Source organism: Strix aluco, chromosome 2 (assembly GCF_031877795.1).
Source record: "Strix aluco isolate bStrAlu1 chromosome 2, bStrAlu1.hap1, whole genome shotgun sequence".
Taxonomy (NCBI): domain Eukaryota; kingdom Metazoa; phylum Chordata; class Aves; order Strigiformes; family Strigidae; genus Strix; species Strix aluco.
Window position 1 is genome coordinate 113,225,813 of NC_133932.1, and position 25,644 is coordinate 113,251,456.

At 39.6% G+C, this 25,644-nt stretch overlaps 1 protein-coding gene across 3 annotated transcripts in view; it reads right to left on the reverse strand.

Annotated features, from left to right (window-relative positions):
• Positions 1 to 3,488: 3,488 nt before the first annotated feature.
• The window catches only part of PDS5B (PDS5 cohesin associated factor B), a 119,631-nt gene continuing 97,475 nt past the window's right edge, over positions 3,489 to 25,644 (reverse strand). Inside the window, exons 28-35 of one of the 3 annotated variants that reach the window (XM_074815880.1) lie at positions 25,348 to 25,467; positions 24,939 to 25,001; positions 17,708 to 17,853; positions 15,648 to 15,747; positions 10,736 to 11,178; positions 10,543 to 10,644; positions 7,384 to 7,525; positions 3,489 to 6,575 (exon numbers count right to left, since the gene is read on the reverse strand). In XM_074815880.1, coding sequence (XP_074671981.1) covers positions 6,540 to 6,575; positions 7,384 to 7,525; positions 10,543 to 10,644; positions 10,736 to 11,178; positions 15,648 to 15,747; positions 17,708 to 17,853; positions 24,939 to 25,001; positions 25,348 to 25,467 — 1,152 coding nt within the window. In that variant the 3' untranslated portion in view covers positions 3,489 to 6,539. Of the gene's footprint in view, positions 6,576 to 7,383; positions 7,526 to 10,542; positions 10,645 to 10,735; positions 11,179 to 15,641; positions 15,748 to 17,707; positions 17,854 to 24,938; positions 25,002 to 25,347; positions 25,468 to 25,644 lie in introns of all 3 variants that reach the window. The other 2 variants (XM_074815879.1, XM_074815881.1) reach the window with 2 other exon arrangements.

The following is a 25,644-nucleotide window of genomic DNA, read 5'->3' on the forward strand; positions in this document are numbered from 1 at the left end:
TGTAGCAGCAGTTCAACTACTAGTTCTGTAGTTCAACCACAGAACTTGTACACCCCTTTTCCATTACACACTGCAGTTGAGTAGTAGCCTGATGACTGGTTTTGTTTCACAACTTGCTGGCTGTGAAACAAGCAGCACGATGGCTGCATTTAGGATCACAGAACCTCTTGAGTTGGGAGGGACCCATAAGGATCACCAAGTCCAACTCCCTGCTCCTCACAGGACTACCTAAAACTAAACCATGTGACTAAAATCATTGTCCAGATGCTCGCTGAACTCTGACAGACTTGGTGCTGTGACCACATCCCTGGGAAGCCTGTTCCAGTGACCGACCACCCTCTCAGTAAAGAACCAATGTCACAAACGAGAAAGATTTGGAAACCTGGCTGGTTGGGGCCCACTGAAAGGAATGAAAAGCAGCAGTGACTGGGCATAAGATACACACTGTCCCGTAGGAGAGGACATATATGCATGAGGGAAGGGGAGAACCATCCCAGGCTAAGAAGGTACATTAAAATTAGTAGGAAAGACTGGGTCGTCAGGGTTTCACAAAAAGAGGTCACGCTGAAAGATTTAATGAGAGGCACTGTAGGAGACCTCGTTACTGATGGTTATACACTGCTATCTGCAGTGTGCACCTGTGAAGACTGTTGCTATTACGCAGCTTTGTTTCCAGATGGCTTGTATCTTGGCCTCTTTTACCTCATTTTTAGTGCTGCATTTAAATGGATGCTGCCTTAACCTTATCTTCCTACCTATGGAGGTTAGAATCCTTTTTTGCCTCACTATTCCAAATTCCTTACTAATGACATTTGCCCTCAGTAGCAGCTATCACCCTCTTTCCACAAACACATTCTGGGCACTAGTCTCAATCCTATGCATGTTCTTGCGTATATTTCAACACTCCGACCTCTTCCTCCAAATCAAAGAAAGCAATATACCCTCAGTTCTCCTCTCAAATAGATATTAATAATGATAATATCATCATTGCTAACTTAGCTTCCCTCATTTAGGCCTTCATCTTGAATAGAAGACTCCTATCACTGGTCATCCGGTATCAAGTAACTGCTTTCCCATCTCTTATCTGTTGATTCTCACCCTTTACTCATCTCTCCAGCACCTTTCAAATTAATAACTCATTTCTAATATCCCACTTTTCACCCAACACCTCCACACACCATTGTTTTTCTATCACCTAAACCATACAGAATATAGCAAAGATAAATAGAAGGCAAATAAAGCCATCATTTTTCTCTCCCTTCCTCCTTCAGCTCTTATCTTTTGAAATGGTCATGGAAGGACAACAGCAAATGCCTTCTGGGAAAAAACACAAAGGCAGTTTCTACTGCCTTTCAATACGTTGCAGGTCAAAGGTGGTGAACCTTTGAAATGGTGGTGAACACTGGGTTCATGTAACATATTACTGCATCCATAGATATGGCTATAAAAACCCCTTGCTGCTTAAAATGAACACCTTATTGCTTTATTAAATATGGATTGAAAACTCTTCAGTTCTTCAAAATACCTTTAGTTTACACGAATTTAATTTTGCTGAACAGAAACATACTACAAGGAACACAGAAACCTGCACGCTTAAAATATATCTACCAAAACCCAGCTGTTCCAAACCAGACTATTTCATGGTGCCATGACTATAAAGAAAGCTGTTTTACATTATCAGCATGTCTTTGCAACATATTAAAGAAAAAGCTTTTTAAGACAAGAATGCTTCATTCTGACACATTCTTTTATATTATAATACCAACAGAAGTTACTACTACTTAGATTGTTACTAAGTTCACGTGTTCTCTTACATTGCATGTCATAATTTGAGCAATTGTCTTCTATCGATAGAAAATTAGTAAAATGCAACAATACTGACATAGTGTTATGGAACCTAATATCTAAAACCTTCAGCTCTCTGGATCCGTTCAGAACCATGTAACAAATTTGTGAACTGCAAATTATTTTTCAATACTAAAATTACTTCCAAGTAAGCAAGCAGTGTATTTAGTTTTTAAAATACTGCATTCCTTTGTATCTACATACATGAGGTAGGATACAAGCACCAGAAACACTGCTAACCAAATAAAACACCTTATAAGATCTTATCCATCCTCCAAAGAAACTATATGTTAAAACTAGTTCCAACTTGTCACATGATTACTGAAATACTGATTTGCAGGGATAAAAATTTGTATTTGAGAGACTTTCTTCCTTCTTACATGGATATGATATGATGCTGCTATCTCAAAAGAATATACATCATCATAGAAATGAAAGTGCTACTAAAAACCACATGGTGACTGTAGTGAGGCACTGAAAGAAAATGCAAGCGTGAAACCTTTTCCTTACTGCATATACACACTGTAGGATACTATGTTTATCCCACCTATACAAATAGAATGGCACTTGGTGAATTCTGTGCAGAGGTCAGATCTTTTAGACAGCAGAATTTGAAGAACTTTAAAGCAAATTAGGTGGGTTTTTTTCTGTATTTCTATCCCAGTTGCCAACATTCAGCTTCTTTCTTTTCCACTAGCAACAAAACACCAGGGGCTGTACTGTACGGAATGAAGCAGGCGCCCTAAGAATGCTGGACAAACATACTGACACAGCAGGAAGTCTGCTTATGTTTGTGGAACGCAAGTCACTTCTGTCAGGGTTAGGAAATTGCACCTAAATTAGTAAACATCTTTTGTAAAGGCAACATCCAAAGACGCCAAGAGTGGAATGGCAATCTGTGAGCATAACAAGAAACAAGAATCCATTCTGGTTCTTGTACTCCTGATGGATGACTGGACACAGGGCCTTGGTCAGGTGATTTTTATCATTTTTGTCATCACAGAGCCATCAGACTAGCGGGGTGGCCATCTAGAACTCAATCATGTGTTTATAGACACAATGCCTTGGGCAAACACAGTGGTATACCTGAAGGTGTTCCTTTAAAAAATTCTTCTTAAAAATATGTACTGCACCTACCTTGATGAAGTAGAGATATATCAGTCTCTACAATACATATATACATGTATAAATGTACATATATATTTAAACACTGACAAGCTTTTAAAATACTTCCATCCACAAACTCAGAATTTTGTATGTCTGGGGAACACAGTTTTAAGATACATATATGCTCTTTTCATTACATGCCCTGTGTACACAAGTGTTAGAATAGTCAAACAGATCAATGTACTTGGTTTTGTACTTGTATTTGCATAGGACGAATGCATTTAATAACTAACCCCACAGAACCACAGGGATGTAAACTTGCAGGATCCAAAATCTATTGTGTGCATTCACAGAAACAGACTTTGATAATCTGTCAAAACCCACACATGCAAAAAAATAGCAAGAAAATGGCACACACACCTCTATGTGAAGTTTGGTGGTGGGTTTTTTTTAGAATATCAGATAAATTCTTGTCAGAATGCAGTATTGAATCTTCAAGTCTAAGTTTTCTGCAAGCTACTCACAAATTGAGCATATTTATTTTCAGTGGAAATGTCTTTAATATGAATGCTTTTTTGTAAATTCTAATGTTTTTGTTCACATAGATCAAAATGTCAAAACAGCAAATGTCAAAATACTTGAAAAGGTTCAATTTTGCTAGAAAAGAAAGTCGATTGGCAGAGTCAAGTATAGTTAATACAGGATTCTAAATTATCCTAGGTGGAATAGGTGTACTCACACTAGAACTTTCAAGCAATTTTATGTTTTCTTCCTATTAGTGGATCAGCTAGCCCTAAATATTAATTATCTCAGTTGGTGACAAGTGAAAAATCCCATGCTTCTGGAATCAGAGTGAATTATTCTTAAACATTAGTATCAAGATCATAGTCACTCCTTGCATTTTGCATATGAACTACAGATCACTGAAAGTTTCCTGTTGCACTGCAGCAAGAAAAGGAAATGTAACACAAATAAGCTTAACTTGCTGCAAAGTACAGCAAGATACTTCGGCAATCTCACAAAAATTTCATACTGGAACTTGTTAAAGTGAGTTCAATTTGATCTTTTAATGTAATACAGTACATTTTTATAAACTTAACATCATTGCAGAAGAGCATGCTAACTGAATGTTAGCAATTCATCTTTTATACATAATTATACTCTACTGTAGCTACTGTATGCAGATCTCAAAATGTTAGTACATAAAATATTCATTTTCTTTATATGAGATGAGAATGAACTTAGAAGAGGTTTGATTATAAGAATGAAATATTTGCTGTGCCTATTTCTCAAGAAATAATGAATTACACATTATAACCCAAGAAATCAACATTTAAATTGCAAAACTATAGTTTAAATTTACATTAAACATTATGATCAGTAATGTGCATCAATATTCGATGAAGTTTAACCTAACCATGTTTATGCACATAAAGCCTCAAGAGTCTGCAGCAGTTTCGGCATCAATTTTTCATATTTTTGTAAAAAATGGACTTCATGGTACATCTTCCATAAATGTTTTCAGTGCAATTCTGTCAGAGAGGAAAATATAAAGCTAGCTTTCAATCATTTTATACCATAAAAAAATTCCAACAACTTGCACTTGCACTGCTGAAGCATAAGTAGGCCAGTTCTGTTGTGCCAACTATTTCAAAGTCAATTCAAATCAACCATAATTGCCTTTTTAGGCAGCATTTCCCTCATATCTACAGGTATAAATGTTGAAAAGCTGAATACTGGGGGTGGGGTGGGGGTGTGATGGGAGTGTGTAGTTAAGCTGAGGCAGAATATTCTAATTGTTTATCATACCTTTTTTCACTGGTGAAAAAAACAAGCATAATGAAAAAATTCTAAAGGTTTCTTTACTAGTGATCTTACAGTTTGGAAGTCGGTAAATCTGTGTTTTAGTATTAGCCTTTCCTCTAATCTTTATAGGCTACCTTGCAGCTATAACTTACTTATGGATGGATTAGATGAAAATGCTCCATTATTCAATGAGATAAAATTTTCTTAAGTTAGAAATTGATTTTTTCACATGTTGTCAACTGTAGGGAACCAGAGGGAGAACAGCACCTGAAATTATAATATGTGCTTGGCTAAGCATAGTGTAGTAACCTATACATTTTGGTTCAAAGACACAGTTTGTAAACTGTAAAACTGCATACAGGATACCGCTTAAGTATTTTCTATTTTTTTGCAGATTATACCTAAAAAAACCCACAAACCAAAAAAACCTCTCTGTGGTAGCACAAAATAAAAATGGAGCTTCATTCAAATCTTGAATACCTTGACTGCAATAATCAACAGCTGGTTATTCAACAAAAACTTAGCTTGTCATACCAAAAAAATTTGGCTCAAAAAACAAAACCAAAAAGGAACAATAAACTCTCAATAAAAGGTTCTCTCATGAGGCAACCTACCATATACTACTGCTAGATACGAGTTTCCAAAAAAACATTACATCCCATTTTCAGCACATTTTTCATAAACATGCAACTTCACTATAAAATACAAAACACTTGGCTCTCAAGAACAGCTTTATAAAGACACACTGCATCAATAAAATTTTTCTTTGTGATTAACTTTACATTGTAATAAGAACTGTATTTTCACTAATGTTTATATATCAGATTTCATATTATAATGTAGTAATAATTTGCTCTTTGTGAACATCATGTTCAGAAGGAAATATCTATACACATTAACATACTAGACTATTAAAAACTCAGTTACAGAATTTTATTGATACAGTAGATTAATAAAAACTGATAGGGGAAGATAAAATGGGTAGGGTGTTCAGTACATTATTTAATAACACACTTTTAATTTTAAAATATTTTAAATCCTTTTTGAATTTTCAATGCCACTAGAAGTCCAGAAAAGTCTGGCATCAATACTGAGGTGTAAAACAAGTCAAACAACTTCTTTCACAATTTGCATCTCCTGTATTATTCTATCCAACATTGTTCAGCTGTAAGAGAAAGTAATTTAGCACCTCTGATGATAGGTAGGTGCCTAAAGGTAAACACTAGGTTAGATTCATGAAGGAAACAAAGACCATTTTTTTTATTTCTTCTTCTCAACAAATAGTGGCAAAAGAAAGTGGCACTATTTGTTCAACTGATTATTTTTTTTCACAGTTAAATGTCAACAAGAGTACAAATACGAACACTGACAGATATTGCTTGAGATCAATTTTCCACAACCTCTGTTCTTTTTTAAAATCAACAGATCCAATAAACAGTGGGGTACTGTCAGTTTAAAGCCGCAGATAAAAGCTATACAAGCACTTTAGAAGTCAGAAACATTAAAAAAAGAACTATTTACAGTTTTCTTCTTTAGTTCGTATGTCTACAAAGCCAGCGCACATTACACTTCACAAAAATCCACAGTTAATGATATCAACATGTGTGTGGCTAAAGCTTGTGACCTAGGGACTGCAAATGCAGGGGCAGTAAAAGTAAAATAGGTTTTGTCTTTTTTTCAGCAACCCCATTTGTGCACTAACAGCTTCATTCAGTCTCAAGCTTTATATTAAAAGCATTCTTCAAAGCTTTCACCTGGAAGGCTGATAACTACATGCTCACTCATCGCCTTTCCCTTTTGGAAGTTCTGCGACGGACCTGTTTGAAGAAAAAGTATTTTAAATGTTTTTTACAGAAAAATTCGAGAATAAATGTATTTCATAATGGAAAAAAATGCTTAGTCTCACAACAATGTTTGAGTAACTGTATACAGTGTCATTCATTACTCATTTTATCACAAGTACAAGTCTTAGTCAATAACCAGGACATAACTTTGTTTGATGTTATTGAGCCTGCATCCTTCAAGTATTCAAAAATAATCTTGTTTCCTTTTTCGGAGTGTTCATATATTCAGATGCTCCGATCAGATGTGTCCAAAAGCATGAAGGCATTCACAGTTACATTTTTCGTATTACTACTAACATTACTAATGTATTTATATGAAATAAATACAAAAAACTTATTTTGATGTATTTGCATATACTGGTAAGAGGAAGAAATTGGTTTAGGATTTTGCTCCAAGATTGGATGCTTATTTTCCAGTACCATTCATTTTGTGTTCCTGTTTTGTATAAAGAAACATTATTCACTATTATAGTTTAGCTGAGAAGAATGGGCATGAGTTACCTGGAAAATAATTCCCATGAGGTACTACACAACTCAGGCAGACAGATAACAAAAGCTGTGCAGAACAGAAAATTTAAGATGCTTGACAAAAAGTGACATTTTCTAAGAAATGCAGCTTCTCTGGGAAACTACAGTGCAGCACCACTACAGAAGAGTGGCAGTTGACAACCAACCTCATTCATTTTAAAGGAGGAAGGTTAAGTTTTAAGAACAGGAGAAGTCATTCTCTGAACACCAGTACACAGAGGACACCACAAAGACTCACAGGCACTCCTCTTACATTGATTGTGGAAACTTCCTCTTCTTCCATTACTTCTTCCTGGGGAATGTCATCACTGACAGGTGAACTGCTCTGAAATACATCCATCTCTTCACTAGATTCATTCTCTTTACTGGCTGCTTGTTTGGAACGTCCAGCACGGCTGCAATCAGAACAAAAATAAAGATCAGTTTCACAGTATATAGGCCTGCACATGTATAAACTGTATGAGAGCAAACATTCTATTTTACAAGAACAGCAGCCTTAACATTTCATGTCATATAATACCTGTGTCTTATAAACCTATCTAGTTCATCCATACACAGAATAGAAGAAGTGGAACTAGGAGGCTGGACAACAGCGTCTGAAAACCAAATTCTTCTAGAATAGAGGGCTAGAGTACAAAGTTGAACAATTTTTGCTTCTATAGACAAGACAGGTTTTTCTCTTCAGTGCCAGAATACAGCCGCAGAAGATTGACACAACAGTAACCAGTGAACTGGAAAAGCCAAACAGCCAAACACTAAACACTTGTCTTTTTTAAACTCCTATTCAATTCCATGAATATCTGTACTCCTATAGGAGTTTATACACAATAAAATTTGAGTAACTGCATCTATGTTTTTACAGAGCTAAAAGTACCCATGTTGCTATTTAGGAAATTAACACTATAATGAACCTAAATGCAAATCTTCCAAGCTAGCTCATGCTAAGAGCTAGGGATAATCAGGATAACAATACCTTAATCAGGATAATCAAGAACAATCAGTCAACAATATCTTAAATTGTCTGTGTTAGTCATGGGAACTGAACCACAAGCAAGAAGCACCTGTTTGCTTAAAATGAGAACTAGTCCCTCCAACGCCTCAAAAAAAGCAGGCAATCAGATACACATCTAAAACTACACAACGGCACCTACATTACCATTTTGGTTTGGGTCATTAGCACAGTTTAGAATCAAATCACCAAATCATCCCGCTTACTGCAGATGCAGTCTTGGTGCACTCAAACTAGGTGACTTTTTGGATTAAATTAAACCAGAAACTCTTTTCCAGACAGACAACAAACAGAATTCAATCCCCAGTGGGGGCATACACATCCAAAACAACTGTCCTCTGACAGCATCAAACCACACATGTGGTGGGAATTTTCAGTCCCAAGAACCACACCAAGACCCATACAAAATAAAATCTCTGAATTGCATATAGTAATTATAGTATAGTGGGGGTTTCAGCACCAACCAACATGACACCCTTTGAGAAACAATACAAATTAGCCCAACTCAAGCCTTCCAAGACTGATAGAAGCAACAGAAATGAAAACAGAAGAATTATTCAGAAGCTAGGTTCATCTTTTCACATATTACAAAAATAAGACAGTTCACATGCGCTAATTGGGAATCCAATGAGCTATCAGAAATAGGTTATACAGTATCACCTCATAGGTAAAATCCCAAATTCTTATGCCAAATCCATCCCCAAGGAGCCCAGAAAGCTTTAAGCATTTGGATTAAATACATTCTATCTTGTGGTAAACACAGTGCTGCTCAGTCTACCAGATCCCCTCAGTTGAAACTGCTCTATGTGTGTAGAAAAGGGAGAAAGGTCAGACTACAGGGCACTGTGAAGACTGAGGAATTACTGAGGTCTCACCTTTTTCTTGCAGATTTGGAAAAAGAACGGTAAAAATTGGGTGGTCTGATCACAAAAAATAAAAAATACACACCATATTTTTTTTGAATGAAATCTAGAATAGACCCAACAACTCTGGACCCTGAGACAACTCACTTGGGCTCCTCAGGCCAGGAATAAAGTATACACACATGAACAAGAGCTATGCCTGTATTGATCATGTGTACTGATACAGTTTACTTTCTGTTTAAAATGTGTAAACACACACACTGAGTTCACTGATCTCACTGAGAAGTGAATCAGAAACTACCTCATTATTTACTAAAGGACATCTCTGACAAAGGCCACATAGCACATCACCCAACAATGACTTGTTGGCATGTCTTCTTTGCATGGCAGTAGCAATTCCCAACTCTTGTTCCACTGCACATGTAGCAGTGACTTCTGTAGTAACCAAGACAGTATTGGGACCTGTGTTTCTGGTTACAGAGTAAAGGAGCAGGAGAGGTCTGACCTGAGGTGGGAAAACAGAACACTGGAAAGGCTGGGATATTGTGTGTGCAAAATGCCAGAACGTGCAATCCGATGTGAAACTAGAATCTGAATTGAGGGTACAAGCTTTGTTCAGGCAAAGATCTCCAGTACGGAAGATCTCCGGGGACAGGCAAATTGGTACATTAAACTGCCAGAGGAAGATCAACACAATGCTAACTAAGTCCAGAAGCCAGAAAAGCAACAGAGCAATACAAAATGCCAGACTGAAGATACGCGTAAACAGTGCCCTAAGGAATTTATCACCAGGTTCTGGAAAAGTATCTTGCAAATCTGTTCCATGAGCTGCAGTTTGATACCAGTGGGTTAACTAAGTCCTGCCCACTTGTACACCTCTGTTTTACATATATTGCATATACATGTACAGAAAAGGTAGAGATACCTGTAGCTTCCTACAGTAGGCACAAAAAAATGAAGCTAGCCACAGAGTTTACCTTTATTTTGGAGCTTAATACGCCTCAGAATTTTTAAGAGCTACTACCCTTCATAGACTGTAGCCCATTTTATTAATTTGGAAATGATTCAAGTGGATAATAAGAAGGCCACAAATTAGAAAGTAAGCATTAACTTAGGGAGTTAATTAATATTAACATAGGGAGAATCAGAATAAACTTAATTCTCCACAATACTGTTTCACCACAGTAACCGTTTGATTCTTCCTCCCTATCCAGAACGAATGGGAGCACTTTTTGCTCCTTGAAGTCCTAATAATGCCCTATCAAGGCCCTCATGTGTTTTATTGACTTCTCTCCTAGAAGAGCAGAGCTACATATATGCTACTTGAGCACGTTAAACTTACTTGTAGCCTCTTGCTCTCGTTTGAGATGTTCTAGGAGAAGCAGCTAGGGAAAATATTTTAGAAATAACAATGGCAATTTATTTTCTTAACTGTCAATTAAAGTATTCTGAAATATTTTCAGTAAATGATTGTTTGGGGGCACAGAGGCATATTTTTAATTTTCACTAAACACAAATTTAGAAAATATTCACCACTTACACTTTTTTTTGCTGTGATGGTGGTGTTTTTGATGGCCTTCCTCGTCTTTTCTGTGGCGTAGACTGTGCTGATTCAACTGTACTAGTTTCAGATGGTTCTGCTCTGTTTTGAGGAAGACCCAAATTGCAAAGTATCAAATTATAACTAATGTCCAAGGATAAAAAAGATGCAGCTTACAAGAAGATGAACTTACCTCTGCTGTGTTCTTTTCGGTGTCCTATTTTGCCTGCCTTTTGGTTTTTGTTCAATGTTTTCAGTTTGCCTTTCTTCCTCCTCCTCCTCCTCTTCTGTTGCAGCTGCTGGTGGCTGTTTTTTTTTGCTCCTTTTTGATGACTTTGCTACTGGCTCTTCCTTTGGTGTTCCCCCATTATTTGCTTTGGGAGGGCGTCCTCTTCTCCCTTTCTTTGGTGGACTGTTCTGTTCATCCTCACTTTCTATTACATCTTCTTTTAGCCTTTTTTCCTCTTGCCATTGTGTTTCATCAGATTCTGAAACAACTGCAGGTCTCTTCCTTCCCCGTTGACCACTTCTAAGTTTCTGCTCTTGACCCAGTTTATTTAGGTCATCTATGCTTAGTTTCTCTTCTGAATCTGTGATAGCTGTTTTCTTCCTTCCTCTAGGCTTCTCCACCTCTGACTGAAAAGGTAACATTACATCTTTAAATTAAAAAGTTCAGCTGCCATATTAAACTGTCACATACACAAAAGCTACAGAAACTTCACCCAACAAGACAAAGTGTCCTCAAGTTACACAAGTTGTCTACTAAGATTGTCTACCACATCCATTTCAAAAACCTTTGCAGAAGTATGAACACGTGCATACATATAAAATGTCAGACAAGAGAGAAAGATTATTTCAAAGGTGAGCAGTTAAAACACTGAAGCGTGCAAGCTCTTCCTCATTTGTATCCTCAGCTATGTCAAACACAATTGGCTAGAACACCCGTAACTGCGTTTTTATTAATAGGAAAATATAAAGATATATAGGATGGGAACTGTCGACCTGTGGCTTCAGCCCTGTTGTGAGCTGCAGGGTGCTTATGCCTGGCTCCCATGCTGGCAGCAGCAAGGCAGTAACAAAGACAACAGTGGGCAACCTGAATTTATAATTGCAGAAGGAAGTACAGGAATTGGTGGTAGCTGCCAAAGCATTGCTGTCAGAGCTGCAGTAAGACTCAATATTTGCTCTGCACAGCAAAAAACCCAATCGTTGAATCACAGAACAGTTTGGGTCAGAAGAGACCTCTAAAGATCATCTCATTTCAACTCCCCTGCCATGGGCAGGGACATCTTCCACTTTGATCTGCTTGCTCAAAGCCCCAAAAGCCTTGAACACCCTCAATGATGGGGTATCCACAACTTCTCTAGGCAACCTGTTCCTGTATCTGTCATTGTAAAAAATTTCTTCCTTATGTCCAATCTAAACCCAACCTTGTTCAGTTTAAAACCACTGCGCCTTGTCCTGTCACTGCAGGCGCTGATATAAAGTCTGTCTTCATCTTTCTGATAAGCCCCCTTTATGTATTGAAAGGCTGCAATAAGGTCTCCCTGGAGCCTTCTCTTCTCCAGGCTGAACAACCCCAACTCTCTCAGCCTGTCCTCATAGCAGAGGCGTTCCAACCCTCTGACCGCTTATTGTGACCCTCTTCTGGACCCGCTCCAACAGGTCCTTGTATTTCTTGTACAGACAACTCCAGATCTGGATGCAGTACTCAGGTGGGGTCTAACCAGAGCAGTGTAAAGGGGGAGAATCACCCCACTTGACCTGCTGGCCACGCTTCTTTTGATGCGGCCCAGGATACAGTTGGCTTTCTGGACTGCAAGCGCACTGCTGGCTCACGTCCTATTTTTCATCCACCAGCGTCCCTAAGTCCTCCTCTGCAGAGCTGCTCTCAATCCATTCATCCCCCAGTCTGTATTGATACTGGGATTGCCCTAAGCCAGGTGCAGGACCTGGCACTTGGCCTTTTTGAACCTCATGGGCCTACTCCTCAATCCTGTCAAAGATCCCTGTTGATAGCATCTCTTCCCTCTAGCATATCAAGAAAGGTAGAACTATTTCTGAACCATAAGCTTTCAGACCAGAAACTATTCCTTCACCTCTCCATGCTCTAGTTCTCTAAAGTGCACAGTAAAGACCATAAACTGTTCAAAGATTTCAACAAGCAGCTATTAGGGCCAGAAGGATCGCTCCAACCATCCCCTACCAAGGGGCAAATTAAAAAACGTACCCACCTACGATTTCATGGGGACCATGACTATTTCATTTTGGACCATGAAATGGTCTATAAGTCCAAATATTTACAGTACTTCACAGTTTCACACCAATGTTTATTTCAAACTAACATTACTACATTTCAACACATACAATCACTCATTTATTAGTATTTGTCACACTGCAATTTAATCTACAAAACAAGTTACGCCACTTAAAACCAAATTGAATTTCTTTTTTTCCTTCACATCTCCTTTGTGACATAAGATAGATGTCAGCTTACAAATATATGTCTGCACTTTATCCATAAACCCTGGTCAAGAAAAGCATGAAGCTAGAAAGGATATGAGGAAAAAAAGTAAAAGAAATTGAAGTACAAAGAACTATACTAGAAAAAAATAAGAAAAATGTTTGAGCTGGGATGACATCTCCTGCCAGTTCATGATTTCAGTGACAAAACTGTTGATCTAGATGAGTGACATGCTCACTATTGTCTGTTCTATTTGCTTTTGCAGTGATTGTGCACAACTGTCATTGCAGCTGCTTTGACCAGTTGTAGCCGAGTTTCAAAGTTTCTCCCTCAGGTTAAACAGTGTCCCACAGCCTTAGAACTAACGTGTTACTCTATCATGTAATCTGGACAAATATCCTGAATAGTGACATCTTTAAAACATGGACTTTCTGCTCCCCAATTAAAATTCTGCTTCTCAGCTAATGCTTGCTATAATCTGCTCTCGAGCTCCAAAAACGAGTTCAGAATCAATGACCTTAAGCAGCTTGCTTACATATTCAAAGTGAATTAAAAATGCCCTCAAAAGTACATGAAATACTGAACTCTTATTGTTTTATCACTTAGCTTTGTTGGTTACCAATTCACTCTAATGCTTCTAGGCATGAATTACATGCCAGCAGCTGTTTGGACACTCAGAATTTTCAAGGTTTACAGCTGAAGTGACACATCAATACAGGAAGCATGAGAGTGTCATTTTTTTGACAAGAGATTCCTGATTTTTCTGGTTTTGTTATAAGCTGGTTTGCTTTTCCGACAAGATATCACAGTATAAGGTGCCTATTTACACTTCAAGACAAGCAAAAATTCAGGACATTTTTACTAGTCATTAGCTTATGCCCCAAGCAACCTAGAAAAATACAACAGACTGCAGTAATGGGAGAACAGAGAAATATCAGACACAGTCAACAAAATAAAGCAGCAGTGCCATCAGATATCAGACATCCTTAATGCATTCTAGAAAATCCAGTTGTAACAAACCTGATGTTGTTTGTATTATTACTTTTTCATGCATATACCAAATACTACAAAGTCTACAGACAGCCAACTGTTACTAAGGCACGAAGAACTGAAATTTACCACTGTATGTGAAATTCTTATTATTTAAACTGCTCTTAGAATTACAATGCAATTAGAATTTTCTTTGGTGGTTTATTTTTCTGCATTCTGATATAGGTGTAAACACTGCTTGAGACAATATTTAGCCTGCTTATAATCTCATTAACATATTAAAGCATTACATCTGAGTGAGGGTCCAAATCATTTTTTCTATCCTCATTAGGAACCTTTAGCATTACTGGTCTACAGAAATCCATAAATCCATCAGTAATAATTAGCAAGGACAGGCTATCACTTTCAAGGGCCTACCACTCTCAAAGGCCTTGGTTAGTGGTCATTCACTAAAACCTGTCTCTGAGATAGACACACACATTATTTCTCCTGAATGATCCTGAAACCATAAAAGCACAGCAATGACACCATTCTGCTACCCCGAAGGGTTCACCGTTCTCACAGAACAGTTTGTTTATCTAACAGCACAGGCAATGTACTTGTTAATCATTAAGACTATTTTACATCACATTGGATTGTATTTGTCTATAAGTATCAGTTAGCTAGCTCACTCTAAAAGCCTCTTGAAGACCACATTGCACACAACTAGCTTTAAAATCACACTGCAACTTCTACTTTTGGTAGCTAGCATTCAGAACCAAGCATTTTCCTGACTTCTCTGCAGTACAAGTTGCATACAAGAAAACAGAATCCATATAGCTCTTCAGGTAACTCTTCCCTGAACTTCTAAATCCAATGTCAAATCATGATGCCCTCTTGGTATTCTAGATAACCAAACAGTTCCTTTCAACAGCTGTAAGCAATAGCAAAACACATCTGGCTAGAAAAGAACATGCCTTAGCACCAGTGATGGAACAGTACAAAAAAAGGTGAGAATTATAATGCATCAACTCTAATGAGGTATTATCACTTTGCTAGCTACAAGCAAGAAACCATGTATGATACAGACTTTTACAACCTCAGAAGGCAATTTGAAATTTCACATGTTAAACCGCTCCCCCAAAACTCCAATATAGTTGATCATTCTCAAACTAATCCAATTAATTCTTCCAAAGCTATATTTCAAGTAAACATTAAGAACACATACCAAAAAAACCTCTACTGTATATTGGGCAACAGGAGTCCAAGGAAGCTATTAACTTGAACACTGTCCCCAACACTTCAACAAATCCTGAGAATGAGACAAATTGGGGACTAGTTCTCATCAGTCTAGCTCTAGCAGAATATACCCTGTTAATATTACTAATATTCTGCAAATCATAACTGGTAACATTGAAAGCTTACAGGAGTTGTCAGTATGATGCAAAGGTAATGTAACGTACACATGAAAAACAGACAAACTGAACCTTTTTTTTCACTGCATTTTCATACCCAACCCTAAACACATTTTGCAGTCATTTACAACATCAACTCAGTTTCATGTTTCAGCATATTTTTTTCAATATCAGGTACCACCACATTAGTTTTTATTTTAAAGTCCTGGTGACTTAAAATGAAACATCTGCAATGCAGCCAAACAGCTCACCCTTACAATATCAGAGTCGTCCCTTTTGTCAGTTTTCTTCCCTGGTAAAGGTGAAGTCAGTGTGAATTCTTCATTTTCACTGTGGTCCATTTCAGTACTGTCAAGCCTAGAATGAACAAACATTTATTCTCCTCATTATTATAATACAGTGGGCAATCATTTAATAAAAAAAAATTAAAAACATCAATCTTCAGAAGAAATCTATTCCTAAACCACAAACAGCCTGTCAGAAAGAACCTTTCACCCACCACATATCACAAGCCAGCACATCTAAGTCTCAGGACAAAGGTGTCAATCGTAAGCCAAGTTGAATTTTCTTTTTTCACTGAGAAAGATAAGCAACTTTTTGAAACAGAAGAGCCTTACTGAGTTTCTAAAGATCTGTGAGTATTTGTATACATTTGCATACACTTTCTCATACCAAAGATCCCCACAGACCAACCAGCCAAAGCAGGCACACTTTCCTACAGTGAGGTTTAAAGACTAGTTTATTCCTCAGCTTTCTGTTGTTATTTAGGGCAGCAATTTAATTTCTATTTCAGTTTCTACATATGTAAGTGTGGACAATAATACCACCTGCATATGTGAAACACTGAGACCCACAAATAAAAAGTAATATACAAAAGCTAATTCACAAGTCATTTTGTTTCATCTGCCCTGGGGTAGGTAGAAGCAACATTTTAAAATAACAATGCACGTTCTTTAATGAAAAGAAATACGCTATGCACCAAAATGAAAAGTGGTATTCAAATACACAAACTCTTAACTCCCTGGCCTGGGCACTGCATAAACTGAGAAAGACGTTCTCATTCCTAAAAGTATAAAATCTGTAATAACTGTGATGTAATCAGAAGCTCAGTTTTTATACAATGTCTTAATGGATGCAAGCTTGCATGTATATATTCAGTCAGACTGAATTGGAAACACCATGCATACTGAATCATTATCATCACTTCTAGAGGACTTTTCTTCTTCTTTGGTATCTCCACTCAAAACACCAGTCAGTTTAACTTAGATGAACTGGGAGATCATGAAGATGATAGAATATCTTAGACTGCGAGTGCAGCATATTTTAAAATGAACTGGATGTAGAACAGTAGTGATCTCAGATTCATTTCATTGGATATAGAGAAGAATCTGGATTCCAACCTGTCTTTAGCCAAAAACTGTATTTCAGCATATGAACCTGCATGACTTGTAAGAAATAAGCCTTTCTGTGGGCTTTCTTGTATTTCTTGTAAAGCACTGCACTACATTTAAAATTATTAATATATATTAAATAGTAATGAAGTACCAAATGAGAAGTTTTATTTCCAAACATAACATTTTCTCACAGTCTTGAAGTAATGTGAGAAAATATGAATAGTGCAGGCTATGTAATCTCTAAATGTCTGTGAAAAAAAAATTGATATGTGACTTCTGTTAAAAAAATGAACATAAAAAGATACAGTAACTGATGAATAACCTAAAAAATTGACACAAAATAAGCTGTAATTTTTAAAGACACATAACTAGAAGACTTATGTAGCATTAGAGTACACACCCCTCTCCATCAAAGAAGGAATCTAAAATCCAGAAATGTTTATCCGCAAAGTCCAGCAAAATGCAGGACAAATTTATAGAGCAGGAAGTCACGTGAGATCACAACGGCCTACCAGTCCTTACTGTCTATGACATGCTGTTAACATTACAGCAGGCCACAAGGTTTCTAGGAACTACAGATATATATACACACACACATATATATACACGTGTGTATATACATATATAGATGTGGGGGGGTTATATATATATATTAAAAAATAACAGAAAATAAACATATGAGGCTCTCCTTCCCTCCTACAGCCAACTCAATGTGATTCTAGGTTTTATTTTTTTTAAAGGCAAATTTATTTCTGGGGTTAGAAAGCCAAATTCATGGTTTCAGTTATACCAATATGGTACAATATCTTTACTTCAAAATAAGATAATAAAATTCTGTTTCTCACTTAGAAAACATTACAGAAATATTCAAAGTTTCCATTACAAATACTTGAAATATCAAAGCTCCTTTGTTGTCTACCAACCTCCCTTTGATCCTTCCTGGAGAGCTTGGATTTGAACTGCTGCTGGCATTGCTTACAGTTTCCATTCGTGAAGATTTGGATTGAGACTGCTTGCCTGCTGACGAAAGAGGCTTATTAACTGCTCCAAGAACATTGGCTGCTTTGGGCTGAAACCAAAAATATATTTCCTTTATTTTAAGCTACAGGTTTAGATATTGTTAACATGTACTATGCTTAAAATATTCACAGATTTCACTTTCTGCAAACAGTATCTTCATTTTAACACAAAGCACTAAACATTTTCATATAAAAATTACAACAGACATGAGAAGGAAGCTGACAAAGCTGTAATCAAATAGCTAGCTGTCACCAAAAACTGTATTCTTCCCTGTACCCTTACATTCTGTCCTCTTCTCAGTTTGCTTTCTGCTGATCTAGCTGCCTGCAGCAGCTCACCATTTGGATCAGATGAGCATCTGTACTGGCAAAACAGAAATAGCAGAAGGACAGCCCTTTCAGTAAAGAACCCATTAAACTGGCTCAGCTGTAATGGCAAACCACACTAGTTTTAACTGGGGATGAATGAGTCTCAAAAATCAAATACTGTGGAGAAGATTCTGATACTTCATGCACAGATTTAAAAACGTTAGGCTTTTAACAGGTGCCAACATTTCCAGACACTGGTGAGCTTCAGGTTATTCATTTAAGTGGATTATCTTTCAGACATGCCAAATACCTCCAGCTCATACTAACTTTTGAAAGTTGAAAGAATTCAGTTACTCCTAAAGAGAATACACCTTTATGCCAAACACCCACATACAAAAAAGTTGGATTAAAGACCATTCCCTACATTTCTCATTATCTAGGATGGTCTATTTCAATATTAGATTCTAGCTATATCTGAAGTTAGTGACAGCTAAAAAAAAAAAAAGTTCAACATGTACATCATAGCAGCTTTAAGTGTTCCTTTTTCAGAGATATGCACCATGGATGTGCTGGTTATACTTTTATAGCCAGAGGGAATTTTACACTTACACCAAAGATTCACTCTGCACCGAGTACAAGAAAAACAGCATATCCTTTCTAAAAATAAACCTTGGAGAACAAAATCCAGTTTAAGAATTTACATCTATTAGTTTAGAACTTAACATTAATCAATAAACGAATACAGAAGGAGCTCAAAATCAGAGAGATGTTCAAATTCACACTGGACTGGACTTCCTACTACGGAGGGACTAACACTAACAGGGCCTGCACTAACAGCTCCTCCCTTATCACAGAACCTACACTCAAAGCCTTGCTGCCCTCACACACTGTTCCTTGCTTACATCCACCTCACTAACATCCACTCAAGCTAGTCTTCTATTCCCAAAAATAACACTCACGAGACCAACTCTCATTTCATATTGCTCTCATGATAGGGAAGGAATTGAAAATTTTTGGTGGTCAAATACACCTCTGCTGTTTGTTACAAAACTTCAGAACAAAAAGGGAGCTAGAGTACCTGGTGCTAGAAATTTAAAATAATATAAAAGCTACCTTAGGTTTCAAAAGAATTTCCAATTGGATACATGAGACATAGAGCTACTGGAGAGAGTCCAGCAAAGGGCCGCAAAGATGAAGGGACTGGAGCACTTCTCATATGAGGAAACTCTGAGAGGGCAGGGACTTTGGACTAGATGACCTCCAGAGGTCCCTTCCAACCTCAAACATTTGGTAATTCCATGGTTTTTCATGATAGCATAAACATGTTTCTTGTTTAGTATTGTCACAGTACCCTTAATGTCCTAAAAGTCTGAAACAAGCTAGCAAGACTGTCTTATGTCAAAAACTGAATGAGAGAACTTAGTATTGACTACTGATCAGAAATTGGAAGACACACAACTTCCTTTTAAAAATTTCTGCATCTTCACTAAGAAGTGAATCCCTAATCCGCGGAGTTCAGCTACTCCAATGTGCAATACAGTGATGATATATTCCAATCAGTAAACGTTGGCTTTAAACTTCTACTCAGAAAGATGCTCCTTTTTTTCCTACATCTGCAGTACACCTGCATTTTTTCCTAACTAGCATTCCTCCTCTATTAGTAAGTTACTAGCTTGCAGTGAATGTTTCATTAGCAAAGTTAAGGATAATGAAGATACTGCACTTTTATGTCTTTTGCAAGGTAGCAAATGAATGTTCTCCTGTAATCTAGAACAGGACACATTACTCCAGATGAAAACCACAATTTGTCTTTAATAGATTTTAATTTTATTCAAAAGAGTAGCTGGGTTTAGATTTAGTGAAGAAAGAACATTGCCATTCAATACAATGCATATTTCATAGAATCACAGAATGGTTTGGGTTGGAAGAGACCTTAAAGATCATCTAGTTCCAAGCCCCCTGCCATGGGGGCAGGCACTTCCAGGGAGGAGGCATCCACAACTTCTCTGGGCAACCTGTTCCAGTGCCTCACCACCCTGACAGGAAAGAATTTCATCCTAATATCAAATCTAAATCTATTCTCTTTCAGTTTGAAGCCATTACCCCTTGTCCTATCACTACACTTCTTGATAAAGAGTCCCTCCCCATCTTTCCTGTAGGCCCCCTTTAAGTACTGGAAGGCCGCTATAAGGTCTCCCTGAAGCCTTCTCTTCTCCAGGTTAAACAACCCCAGCTCCCTCAGCCTGTCCTTATAGGGAAGATGCTCGTGGCCCTCCTCTGGACCCACTTGAGCAGGTCCATGTCCTTACATTGCAGGCCCCAGAGCTAGACACAGTACTCCAGGTGGGGTCTCATGGGAGTGAAGTAGGGGGGGAGAATCATCTCCCTTGACCTGCTGACCACACTTCTCTTGATGCAGCCCAGGATACAGTTGGCTTTCTGGGCTCCAAGTGCACATTGCTGGCCCATAGTCAGTTTTCATCCACTACTACTCCAAAGTCCTTCTCCACAGGGATGCTCTCAATCCACTCATCACTCAGCCTGTATTTGTGCATGGGATTGCCCCAATCCATGTGCAGGACCTTGCACTTGGCCTTGTTGAACTTCATGAGGTTTGCACAGGCCCACCTCTCAAGCCTGTCAAGGTCCCTCTGGATGGCACATCCCTTCCCTCCAAGCATGTCAACCACACCACACATTTTGGTGTCATCAGAAAACTTGCTGAGGGTACACTCAATCCCACTGTCCATGTCACTGACAAAGATGTTAAACAGCGCTGGTCCCAACACCAACACCTGAGACACACCACTCGTCACTGCTCTCCACCTGAACATGAAGCTATTGACTGCAACTCTTTGAGTCTGACCATCCAGCCAATTCTTTATCCACGAAGTGGTCCATCCATCAAATCCATGTCTCTCCAATTTAGAGACAAAGACATCATGTGGGACGCTGTCAAAAGCTTTGTACAAGTCCAGGTAGATGATGTCAGTTGATATTCCCTTATCCAGCAATGCTGTAACCCCATCAGAAAAGACCACCAAGTTTATCAGGCACAATTTGCCCTTAGTGAAACCATGTTGGCTGTCACCAATCACCTCATTTCCCACATGCCCTAGCATAGTTTCCAGAAGGATCTGCTCCATTATCTTGCCGGGCACAGAAGTGAGACTGACTGGCCTGTAGTTCCTTAGGTCCTCTTTATTTCCCTTTTAAAAATGGGGGTTATGTTTCCCCTTTTCCAGTCAGTGGGAACTTCACCAGACTGCCATGACTTCTCAAATATGAAGGACAGTGGCTTAGCCACTTCATCCCCCAGTTCTCTCCGGACCCACAGATGCATCTCATCAGGTCCCATGGACTTGTGCACCTTCCAGTTCCATAGATGGTATTAAACCTGGTCTCCTACAGTGGGCAGTTCTTCATTCTCCCAGTCTCTGCCTTTGTCTTCTGCAACTTGGGTGGTATGGCTGGAGCACTTGCTAGCAAAGACTGAGGCAAAGAAATCATTGAGTATCTCAGCCTCCCTCATATCCTGGGTAACCAGAGCTCCTGTTTCCTTCCAGAGAGGGCCCACATTTTCCCTAGTCTTCCTTTTATCACTGACATACCTATAGAAGCTTTTCTTGTTGCCCTTGATGTCCCTGCCCAGATTTAATTCTCTCAGGGCTTTAGCTTTCCTAACCTGATCCCTGGCTGCTTGGACAGTTTCTCTGTACTCCTCCCATGCTACCTGTCCTTGCTTCCACCCTCTGTAGGCTTCCTTTTTGTGTTTGAGTTTGTCCAGGAGCTCCTAGTTCATCCATGCAGGCCTCCTGGCATTTCTGCCTGACTTCCTCTTTGTTGGGATGCATCGCTCCTGAGCTTGGAGGAGGTGATCCTTGAGTATTAACCACCTTTCTTGGGCCCCCTCTTCCTTCCAGGGCTTTATCCCATGCCACTCTGCCAAGCAGATCCCTGAAGAGGCCAAAGTCTGCTCTCCTGAAGTCCAGGGTGGTGAGCTTGCTGTGCACCCTCCTCGCTGCCCTGAGGATCTTGAACACCACCATTTCATGGTCACTGCAGCCAAGGCTGCCCTTGAGTTTCACATTCCCTACCAGCCCCTCTTTGTTAATGAGAACAAGGTCCAGCATAGCACCTCTCTTCGTTGGCTCCTCTATCACTTGGAGAAGGAAGTTATCAACACATTCCAGGAACCTCCTGGACTGCTCATGGCCTGCTGTGTTGTCCCTCCAACAGCTATCAATGTGGCTGAAGTCCTCCATGAGGACAAGGGCTTGTGAAAGTGAGGCTACTCCTATCTGTCTACAGAGGGCCTCATCTGCTTGGTCTTCCTGGTTGGGTCGTCTGGAGCAGACCCCCACTATAATGTCACCTGTCCCTGCCCTCCTTTTAATCCTGACCTATAAACTCCCAGATGGCTCATCATCCATCCCCAGGCAAAGCTCCATGCAGTCCAGCTGGTCACTGGCATAGAAGGCAACACACCCACCCTGTCTGTCCTTCCTAAAGAGCCTGTATCTTTCCATGCCAACACTCCAGTCATAGGAGCATCCCACCACATCTCTGTGATGCAAATAAACGCATAGCCCTGCAGGTGTGTGTACATCTCCAGCTCTCTTGTTTATTCCCCATGCTACATGCATTTGCATAGAGGCATTTAAGTTAGGTCCCTGATGAAGCTGACTCACTGGCTGGAACTCCTTTGTGCTGCTCTTCAGGTGCTCTCCTGCTGACCTGTGACCCCTCTCCAGGCTCTGGGTCATCCATTACTAGCTCTAGCATCAAACTGGTAGGAGTGGGATGGATTGAGATTCTCTTTCCCCGGCAACTTTAGTTTCAAGCCCTCTTCACCAGCTTGACAAGCCTATGACTGAAGATGCTCTTCCCCTTCTCTGACAGATGGACCCCATCAGCCTCCAGTAGACCAGGTTCCCCAAAGCGAGTCCCATGGTCTAAGGAGCTGAACCGCTGGCTGTGGCACCAGTCCCGCAACCAATTGTTGATTTGCCAGCTTCAACTGGTCTTTCAAACCCCTTCCCTTTGACCACGAGGACTGATGAAAAAAACTACCTGCGCTCCAGAGTCCCTTACTGCTGCTCCCAGGGCTCTGTAGCCCATCTTGATACTCCTCAAACTGCTGCTGGCTGTATCACTGGTGTCCATGTGAAACAGCAGTGGATAATAGTCAGTGGACTGCACGAGGCTTGGTAGTGTCTCAGCGACATCCCTGATATAAGCCCCTGCTAAGAAGCACACCTCTAGAGAGTGCATCAGGTCAGCAGATGGGCGCCTCTGCACCTCTCAGAAGACAGTCGCCTACCACTATCAACCTTTGCCTTTTCTTAGTTGTGCTGGTTGTTACATGGTGAGCAGGTCAGGCTGCCATACTCAGCTCCAGCATCTCCCCTGATGTGACAAGTCTTTCCTCTTCAGTCTGCAGAGCAGTAAAAGCAGTTCTGCAAGGGCACCTCAGGCTTCAGGGGAAGTCTCTTCCTCCTGCAGGTCCTTACTGTTGCAAGTTTCCATTCTTCTGCATTATTGGCCCTCCTCCCTTCTATGTGTGCCAGCAGGGGGTTTTGGCTGTTTGGCCATGGGCTGTAGGTCCACAGCAGACTGTGCTAGGAACTAGTTACCTAAGTCCTTCTCAGCCTCCCTGATGCTATGCAGCCTTCTCACTGCCTGCAGCTCAGCACCTGCTGCAGGAGCTCCTCCACCTGGGCACACCTTTTGCAGGCAGGTCTGCTGCCTGCCCCTGCCCCAGGAGAAAGGTCCATGCCCTTCCTGCAGCCTGAGGGCTGCCCTGCAGCCTCTCCCTTCAGCAGCTCCGTCTAGGTGGAGGCATCGGCCACCACTGGGGTATATGGTGCAGACGCCCCAGCCGGAGCTGCAGCCTTTGCTCTCTGACAAGTGCCCACCATTCTGCCTTGAGGGTCAGGCATGATGAGTGCCCTTGCCCTGTGCAGACAGTCACAGAATGGTGCCCAGTTGCCGGGTTATGAGGACTTCAAGTCTCTCCACTCGGCCAGTGGAACGTCCCTCCTTCGAAGAGGCGCCCTCCCACGCAAACTGCCGTGCCAGGCCCTGTTTGCCTGGTGCTCCTGGTGGCTGGAGCTCCCTGTTGTGGGAGCAGGGGGTGGCCGCCATCACTCCTGGCCCTACTTGCGCCTCATCAGCTGCGCTCTCTTGTGAGAGCTGCCGGCTCCTGGCAGGTGTCCGCGCTCCCCTGGGGTTTCCCCAGCTCAGGAAACACCCCCAGTATGCCATGAACCCCCGCTCGGCTGCGGAACGTGCCTGCACCGGAGCCGATCGCCTAGGCGAGTGATTTAGAAAGAAAAATTAATATAACCATAGAAGAGTCAGTTATCTTGTAAGATACTGTAAAACAGTATTCAAGCTTTGCCAAAGATTAATTTATGTGGTTTTGAAAATAATTTATATTAGAGTTTTCCATAGCCATCACTTCATATACAAAGTTGTAGTCTTCTGCAGAGTTAACTGTTTTGCAAACTTGTCAAACATTATGGGGTGGTTTTTTTTGGACTCTTTCTTTAAAGACAGCAGGCTTTGCCTACCATTACCACTGCCAGCACAGACAGCAGTTTTCCCTTCTACCTATTTCTTTCTCTCTACTTGTTCACTAACCTTTGGTATATAAACCCTTTGAGCAGAAACAATCTATTTTCTTAAGCTTGAAGTGTTCTGTTAATTACATGCTAGTTTTCTTTAAAAAATCCAAACAAACCCCCAAAAACACCAAACAGAAACAACCCAAACCAAAATCGCAAATACAGCGCCAAAAAAACCACCCCCCCACCATACGTACCTTTCCAGGAGTAAAAAAAGACTTCATTTCTGGAGGAAGATAATTTTTGGTGTTACTGAAATTCTGTAAAGAAAGGAGGGGGGCGTGTATGGAATAAAATCACAGCAATAATCAATGGACAAGATATACACATTTTGGAGGTAGTACTGAAACATTTTCTTTACATCATTTATACTTTTGAAATTTTAAACCTGAACAATAATATTGGGGGGGTGAAACATCAGTGTTTGTACACATATATAGATATTTATGAAAACATATGCATATGTACATACATTTTCAACTACATTATAATAGGGAGAAATCTGAAGTTACAAGAACTATTGAAAAAAAACCCCAACCACCTGAATTACAACTAACAAAGATCTAAACAGACTTATCTCAAGAAAATTTAAATGCCAAGGTATACCTTGTCAGGCTGAGTAAAATATCTGGCTGGAAGTACAGGGTCTTTAGGGGATTCCAAACTGTATGTTGTACTCTTTGACATAATGATATTCATTGCTACATCACAGACTGTGTATAGTTTCTGTAAATAATAAAATTTTTAAAAACAAATAAATAACACATTGCAAATCTCAACAAAAGACAGTACCTTTCAAGCACAGAAGTACAAGAACTCACAGTTTAAAAGCAATAATCTTAAACATTAGCCTGCTCTTAAACAGTGTATCACAGGGTAGTAAAATACAGGAACAAAAGACAA